This window comes from Mycetomoellerius zeteki, unplaced genomic scaffold (assembly GCF_001594055.1).
Source record: "Mycetomoellerius zeteki isolate Tzet28-1 unplaced genomic scaffold, Tzet1.0 scaffold85, whole genome shotgun sequence".
Taxonomy (NCBI): Eukaryota; Metazoa; Arthropoda; class Insecta; order Hymenoptera; family Formicidae; genus Mycetomoellerius; species Mycetomoellerius zeteki.
In genome coordinates, this window is record NW_017257883.1 from 234,054 (window position 1) to 243,038 (window position 8,985).

At 38.7% G+C, this 8,985-nt stretch overlaps 1 protein-coding gene across 1 annotated transcript; it reads left to right on the forward strand.

Moving 5' to 3' along the window:
• The first annotated feature begins 693 nt into the window (after positions 1-693).
• Positions 694-6,610, forward strand: LOC108730187 (mucin-5AC). Its single transcript, XM_018459738.1, has 5 exons — positions 694-1,624; positions 2,088-2,665; positions 2,747-3,271; positions 3,418-5,853; positions 6,039-6,610. Exons 1-5 carry the CDS (start codon positions 753-755, stop codon positions 6,200-6,202), a joined length of 4,575 nt encoding a protein of 1,524 aa, XP_018315240.1. The 5' UTR covers positions 694-752; the 3' UTR covers positions 6,203-6,610.
• The last annotated feature ends 2,375 nt before the right edge of the window (positions 6,611-8,985 follow it).

Sequence of the window (8,985 nt, forward strand, 5' to 3'; positions counted from 1 at the left end):
GCCTGACGTTGATTGGACCGCAACGCTTGCAACACTGCGATGCGACTAATGTAAAACCAGCTTAATGTAACATGGGCTTAAGAGCGTGTTCACATCTTGACGGAAAAGCAGAAAGCGGAAAAGCAGTGGCCAATCACAACTCGCGTTGGTAGTAAGTAATACAAAAAACCAAAATTACCGAATACCAGCGCGAGTTCTGATTGGCTGCTGCTTTTTCACTTTCTGCTTTTCTGTCAAGGTGTGAACGCGCCCTAATAATATCGTTCCTCGTCAGTGGCTGCGTTCAGTAGACTCAACAGTTTTGCAACCGTTTTATGATTGTCTGCTGAGATAGGACCATTCTTCTAGATCTAAAAGTATGATCCAATTAGCGCGAAGGAAACTTACAACAGTTGCAAAACAACCATTCTGCTGAACGCATTGGCTGCGTTCAGCAGAACGTTTGTTTTGCAACTGTTGTAAGTTTCCTTCGCGCTAATTGGATCATACTTTTAGATCTAGAAGAATGGTCCTATCTCAGCAGACAATCATAAAACGGTTGCAAAACTGTTGAGTCTGCTGAACGCAGCTAGTGATTCAACTCACGACATTTCTGGACGTTTCCCGCGCCCGCCAATTGTAGCACATTGAATCCTTTTAGCCGTCATATATCGATATATATCGATGATCTCACCGTTCGCGGCAATGTTCCGACGACTGTCGTGAGTGTGCTCTTTTCAAACATGGGGAGGTTATCCGCTTGAGACAGTACTATGTGGGATTTCAGTAACCGCGGTGCCGTGGTGTTGATAAGTGTGACGTGCGGGTGTATACTGGTATACAACGCCTGGGGCGCTATCCTGGCGCTGGCGTTCACGCTGCTCCTGGTGGTGTACGCGTGCTACTCTCTGCTCGCCAACGATAGTCTGATATCGCCGCACGCGTATCACGTTCTCGGTTATCTGCGGGAAGCGGTCTACGAGCTCGGCGCAGCGCTTCGCGTTGTCCACGGCCACAGTACCGGTTACGTGCGTAAGCTCTGGCATAGTGCAAGTCGTTATTACCGCGAGCGTTTTCCTCCATTCAGGATGGATAGACGACGCCCGAGCAATTATCAGCTCAGCAGCGACTTATACACTGCCGCTGTCAAACGTGGTGAGTCGTCGCCGTTGACATCATTGTCGTCATCATCATCGTCGTCCAAATTTGGCTTGATCGATCAATTGAGCCCGATCCCGTGCGTTTCCTACCGTTCGCGCATCAATGATATGCTCGGGATGGACAGTAGACTGTATCATGCCGGTGATTACGATTATACGCCGCATCAACAACAGCAACCCACCTATGGCAGCAAGCACACCTCCACGCCGGTTGTAAAACCTGGCAACAGAGAAGAGAACCCTAGGAATGGTGATGTCAACCTGATCTCGCAGTCACGCGAGATATCCTCTAAAAAGACTCTGCCCCTGTACGCTCAAAATCATTCGCTAAGCCGCGGAGAGAATATCACACAATTCAGTCCTGAAGGTTCTCCATGGGGCATGAGTATCAGTCCCAAGATGCGTCCTCGACCAGCTGGTGTTAAAACAGTCCAGACAGTTGCCGGACCATTATTAGCATCAACAAGATATAATATTGATCCTAAGTAAGTATACACTTATGGATATATTATTTAGTTACATATAGTTTTATCTTTTATTCTCTAATATATATATTCTTATTATCTCTATTTGTAGGATTATAACCAATCCTGTATATATTTCTGTATATTAAGCAACTATAGGTTTGTTTTTTTATTGCTGTACTAGGATCCTATTCCATCAATGTAAAATTAACTTTAATCTTGGTTCAATTTACTTTTTATCTTTTTTTATTTCTAAGAATTAGAAAAAGATAAATAGTAAGTTGAAATGGGATAAAGTTAATCTTATATTAATGGAATCGGGCAATAGAATTTTTCTTGTATTCATCAAATTTCAAACTTATCAATACTTATTTCACTTTAAGTGCAGAAAGTTCAGTAATTAAATATACTAGTTACGCTATAAAAATATATTTTATATGTATTTTTTAATATTACTATACTAGTTTCATTTTTTCAAATGCAGGGTATACACAGATGTATCATCTCCGGGTCTTACAACAAGGCTAACCAAGTACGCTACGGAAGCAAAGAATAAATTAACTCATCAATCTCAATATGGCACTGGACAATTTCCAAAAGTTAATCTCCATGCAAATCCAATTCCTCTGTTGAATGCAAAGTTGACGAAGATGAGAATGCCTGTAACAGTCAGAGTGGCACCACCAGATGTAACGAAATACTCTCCACCTGAAAAGCAAAAGATTCTATCTAATGTTTGTCACATGGAGAATAGATCACCCACGAGTGTTGTTCAAGTCTTACGAGAGATATCGTTGAAACGACACGCATCAACAGAGGATGTTAGCTTTGATGTCGCTAAGAAGCAGAGAACAGAATTCTTCAATGAGGAGCGAGAAACGATTCTAGAGGAAAACAAACAAAAACGAAGTAGAGATGAGTCATCTAAATCGGATGAGGATCTTTCACCCCAAAGTAAATCTATCAGACCTGCCAAACGTACAAAGACACGATCCTGTTTTGACATTATAAACTCTTTGAGTTCTAGCGCTCATGTTGCTGGTGGAGTTAAAAGAAAAGCAGGTAGGTATCAATTTTTATTTAATTATATATTGGATTATTCTCGACGCATACAGATTTTTTAATGGTAATGTGTTTCTACAGTTGATTTCTCGCGTAGTGGTACACCTGACTTCGAAAAGCACTTCAAGTCTCTGGAAAGCGCACGGTCTAGTAGCTCTCCTGCTGTGTCACAATCTCAGAACTCAGATGTAGACAATGGTAAATCTGATCTTAAAGAAATATATTTAAAAAATCCCGATACTCTTAATTCTAAGAAAACAGAAGAATTTCCTCTAGTAAAAGGAATACTGAAATCTAGTAAAGAATTGAGGCTCAATTTGGATAAAACAGAGCCTGTTCATAAAAATGCAAAAAGTACCAATGAAATTGATAATATTAAATCTTCCGCACCGACAAAATCTGTTAAATTGACGGATAAATTATTTATGAGAGCCGAACCTGAACGGAACGAACAATTGAAATCACTTGTGGAAGAACCGAGTAATATAAAAGTCAAATTCGCGACAGATAACGTGGAAGAAATAAAGAGAGAGGATATACGAAATATGAGGCAAAACAGTATGAAAGCCAGACTTCAAAGTATGTTTGATGCAATATCAGGGAAAGGTAAATATGTATATAATATTATATATCAAATTGAATAAAATAACATGGTATTTATTATTCTTACTAATTTATTAAAAAGATAAATAAATATCTATCCTTTTCTTTTGTTTTATTTTATATAACATCTATTTTATTTATATTTTCAGCGGAGAATAAAATCAATCCGGATGTCGTGATTCAAGCAGACGACGTTAATACCGTTACATCTTCAGTCATACACCCGGTCAGTTGCGCAACTCTCAATTCCTCGACAACTACAACAAACATCAATACCACACCGCTGTCTACCGCGGCCATTGTACCAAGTGGTTTCTCTTCATCAAGACCCAGTGCGAAAATCGAAACGAAGTCGAACACGACTTTCAGTTTACCGAAAACCACGTCGCCAGTGCAATTGAATGTGTCAGCAACAAGTATTCTCAAGACAAAAGAAACGAATTCGGTCGTCAAAACAAATGGAACTGTCGAGCAAAAGAAAGTTGTGTCATTTGCGCCCGAAGTTACGAACGCGGAATCTTTAGAAAAAGTTGTATCTTCGACTTCCAGTACGACAGCACCGACTTTTAGTCTCAGTAAACCAGTTATAGAAGCACCAGCTGTAACATCGAATAATAATTTGCCGAACTTTAGCACTGGTACATACAGTAGCAACACCTTTTCGCTAACTTCATCAAAATCTACTAATTTCTTGATAGTTAATAAAACGCCATCGAGTTCAACATTCGCACCGATTAATCCTAGCACTACGGCTCAAGAAAAAATTGAAACTAATGACGTCGTTACTACAAGTGCTATCATTAGTTCGTCTACCACTGGGAATACTCAAACTACTTCTATCTTTACTTTTGGTAGCAACAAACCCATCTCATCTCCCGTGACATCCGCTCAAGTTACTGTACCAAATTTGTCGTCCCAGTCCCCCGGGACGATATTACCAGTCAATACAGCTACTGCAACTAACATCACCGGTTTTAATAACATCGTAAACAGTAGCACATCGAATAGCGTTGTGACAACGTCTGTGAGCGCACCTTTATTCAATTTTGGAAGCAACAGTACTCCTTTGCAATCTTCGAAGTCGAATAGCTTCATATTTAGTCCGGCCAATAATAATGTTCAACCAAAAATGAAAACTTTTGGAAACCCATCGCAAGCTGCAAGTAGCCAAGCAACGTCATTGTCGCAAGTTACTAATACATCTTTTAATTTCACACCCAACACTTCGATAACAACTATCGCAAATAGCTCGTTTTCCACAAATACAACTACCACTGCACCGATATTCGGACTATCGAGCCCGTCTACGTTCTCACTGGGCACGACGTCCGCTACTTCTTCAATACCTACTTTATCTACTAGCAAACCTCTGTTCCTTTTTGGCGCTTCCAATACTTCAAGTACGACGTCTACAGCTATAGCTTTACCAGCTACAACTGCTAACAGTACAACTAGTTTGAGTACGATAAACAATAACGCGATTCCTACGTTTGGAGTACCTACCACTACTGCCGTTCCACAATTTAGCGCGTCTACCACTACAGTTCCACAATTTGGCACATCTACAACCACTATTTCGCAATTCGGTACACCTACTACATCCATTTTTGCCACTACATCAATTACAACGACAAATACGAACATGTTTAGAACGACTAACAATAGTCGGCCACTTTTCGGAACTGCGTCAGGATCCGGAGCAACGTCAGAAACTGCTAGTATATTTAATACTCCGACAACCACTGCTCCTTCAATCTTCGTTCCAACGACTAACGTTGTGTCGTCGTCTGGCAGCACACCTAGGTCCAGTTTGTTCTCCAGTGCTAACGCTAATTCGACTCCGATCACCGCGACGCCTTCAGTATTTGGTAGCGGCACCTCGATTTTTGGCCAGACAAAGCCACCGACGTCTTTCGGAACGGCGAGTGGCATGTTCGGTAGCACGACGACACCGTTATTTGGCTCGACCACGCAAACCGGCACGACCGCGCCCGCATCGACGTTCGGCATCACCGGCAATGTCTCCACTAGTGTGATCACGCCTGGCTTTGACACCACGAATAACACTACGCCTGCATTTGGAGCAACTAGCGTAGGCACGGCGACGAATGTACAGGCGACGAACGTACAGCCAACCTTAGCCTTCGGTACAACTGGGATATTCGGTTCAACCGATAATAACACACCATTAGTTCCCCTATTCGGAGCAAATCCTACTCCGACCACCGAAGCCTTCGGCATCTCCTCGGCAACGAGTACCTTCGGCACACAGAATCCACCGACTCTCGCATTTGGTGCCGCAAGTGGCGGGACCACGTTCGGTGATAACAAATCTCTATTTGGAGCAACACCCGCAACCAGTACGAGTTTTGGCACATCCAATCCGTCTGTGTCGGCCTTCGGGGCCAGTAACGCTAATAATGCAAGCAGTAGTACAAATAGTATGTTTGTCTTTGGAAACACTCAGAAAGACGGGCAACAGAACACGACGTTTGCCTTCGGATCCAACTTCAACGCTGGAAGCAATAACTCTACGGCTGCACCAGCTGCTCCATTCCAATTTGGATCTCCATCTACCAAACCAGGTAATCAGAAGTAAATTGCTTTAATATCGACAACTGTTGTTGTTAAAAATTTAAGTTGTGCCGCAAATATACTAAACTTTAGATATAAAATAAGAATTATAGATGTTTGTGAGATACGAGATTCGTGCAATCTTTTATTTTTAAACGTTCACTGGATTATACTAATTGTATTCTTCTGTTTTCAGCAACAGCGGGATTCAACTTCACTGCACCGTCAGCAGCTCCTACCCTTAATTTCGGAACCACGGCTGCACCGACCTTTAATCCTTCGACTCCCGGCATGTTCAGCATCGGAAGCGGATCTACTGCGCCGCGATCTAGAACAATTCGCACGCGAAAACCGAGATGATGGAGAATGTAATTGCCGCCTGTTCGAGTACATATTTTCGTTGAAATATATATTCCAAGTGTTTTTTCAATTACATTCTTTTGTATATGTATATGTTGTAAAAGACGTACATTCGACATGCGTATGTCGTATTTCGATATTTAATATAATTTGATAAATAAATCATATGACAGACAGATTGCACATATAGTGGAGTACTAGGCGGTGTGTAATCGCGATTTTAAAATATGTTTGGTGATGGTTGCTAAGTATATCTACTTTGTATATATACTTTGTATACTATATATAGGATATGTTTTATTTAACTTGATCGCCTGTAATATATTAGTTACTTTTGGTAGTATGGAAAAATAAGTAAAAGAGTGGAAGAAGTTTTGATCCAAAGAGACAAATATGATTTTCATATGTGCAAACAAAATTTTTTATTCTTCATATAAAAGTATTAGACAAATTGTAAAAAAGATTTATGAATTAATGAAATGTTTCCTGTTCTAGTTCTCATATAAAATGTTAATGTTTAAATATATAAGATATGAAGTAATATAAAGTAATTACTTTTTAAGTCCGTACCTTTAAATAATTGATTCTTTTAATATAGTATGCATTTTGTATGCATATACGGAATGATTAGAAAAATTTCATAAAAATATATAATAATTATATTTTTCATACAAAATTATAAGAAAGTTTTATGTAACAATGATTTTTATATAAATATTTCTATAGAAAATTAATCTATTTTAAAATCATAAGCTTTAAATCATTTGTTGAAAAAGGGAGATCATTGATCTTGAAAATGAAAACAGTGACTAAAAGAATTATGTCCTTACCGAGATACTTGTCCTTTCGATCTCTCTATTACATATTTTTCGATATCTGTTCAAAATAATAAACGTATTACAGACGGTCGAGTTAGGTGAAGTTTGTATACATAACAGTGTATCGTCTATTCATATCTCAGCCCATCGTACTCGCTAGGAAGAAGCGGCATAAATCTCGGAAAAGAAGCACTTTAAAACTTAACGTAACTTCAAGCGTACTGACCGTCACCTGCAAAATCTTGTTGCGCAATAAAATGCAACACGTGATTCAGAAATCCAACAAAGTGCAAGCTGATACCTGTATATTTGTAACTAACATATTATAAATAGCGTAAAATGATAACAAAGCGGAAATTGCATATTTATGTCTCGATATATGCAATCGACTCTCGTTATTTTCGCTGCAAAACCACATCATTTCCATCTCGCCTTGTTCCTAAACATATAATACATTTCTTATTCTGAAAAAAATTCGTATTGGGGCGAGTTATACAATTACATTGTTCCCACGAAATACAAATTGTGATCTAAATAATAAAAATGTATTTGTTATAACCGAGACACGAATCCCCTCTTATATCCTCCTTGAGTTATTCTTGTGAGAGTGGAACTTCTAAAAAAATGTCCGTGCGACGAACGATAAGCTACGATAAGCTACGATAATATTTAGAGAGGTGTGTATGTACTGCGGTATGCATCTTGTACGGTGGAAGAAAGTTTATAGAAAAATATCTATTATTTGTAATTGAAGATACGTTATTCACACGGTTTCTGTTTGAATGGCATATCGTGGGCTTCTTATCCGATCAATTGACTGTATCGTCATCGCTTTTTTTTCTGCTATATAGATGTGCTGGTATCAGTCATGTGCATTAGTCAACATTAGGTAACAAGTGCGTCGTTCACACACGTGCGTAGAATTGTTACGAGATTGAATACAGTTTGTACTCTTCTTCCTTTATATATATATATATCCAGAACTGTATTATAAATCTGAAACCTCCTCATGTGTGATTAAACGATGCTGTTTGTCTTTAAAAAATTGTATATAGAAAGAGAGAGAGAGAGAGAGAGAGAGGGGGAGGGTGTGAATGTGTTAAATTAATATTATCTCACTAACGTATTAATAAGTTTGGAACGTTCGAGCTATACACGAACATACAAGTACTGTAATATATTACTGATAATTACATCTTATAAAGAATAAGAGAGTTATATATTCTCTCATATCGCGCAATGTATATTATATAATAAACGAGCGTTTAGAGTTTTCTTTAAATTCTTTAAAAAGAATATGTTATTAAAATTATTTTTAAAATTTTTTCTTCTGATTTCTATGACGCCGGAAAATACCAAAGATCCGCATATGTTTGTTTCGAATTCGATTTTTTTCTCCTTTCCGAATATTGACATGTTGACGTTCTTATTTTTTGTTATACACATATTAGCGATTTGAATATTTCCTCTTTTTCTTTGAATATATCTCCGCTTCTCCCTAGCTCTCTTCTTTCTTTTATCTCTATTCCTTTTATTTCTATTTCTAGAAAATTGCAGATGATTTGAAAATTTCTTTGAAAAATTTTTCTTTTTCTTTTATCTATTCTATCTTTGTTAATTTTACTTCTAGAAAATTGTAGGTGACTTGAAAATTCCTTAGATTTTCTTTACTATTCATTTATTCTTTCCTTTCAAAGAAATTTATATTTCTTAGTAAAGATCATAAGATGTCTATAAGATGAATAGATCATCATGGCCTTTGTATGACTTGGAAGAAAATTTTCCAATGGATATTTGAGGTTCGTTGGATTCAAAATTTCTCTCGAAGATACGATAGGAAAGCTATGCCTCTCCCGATGGTGCGCGCATGCGCCGTGGTGTTCGGCGTCGCTCGGCCGCCGATCGTGCGTCTCCGTGAGGACTCGGCGCGCGTGATTGGTGGCTTGGAGGCCGGCTGACGGGGGC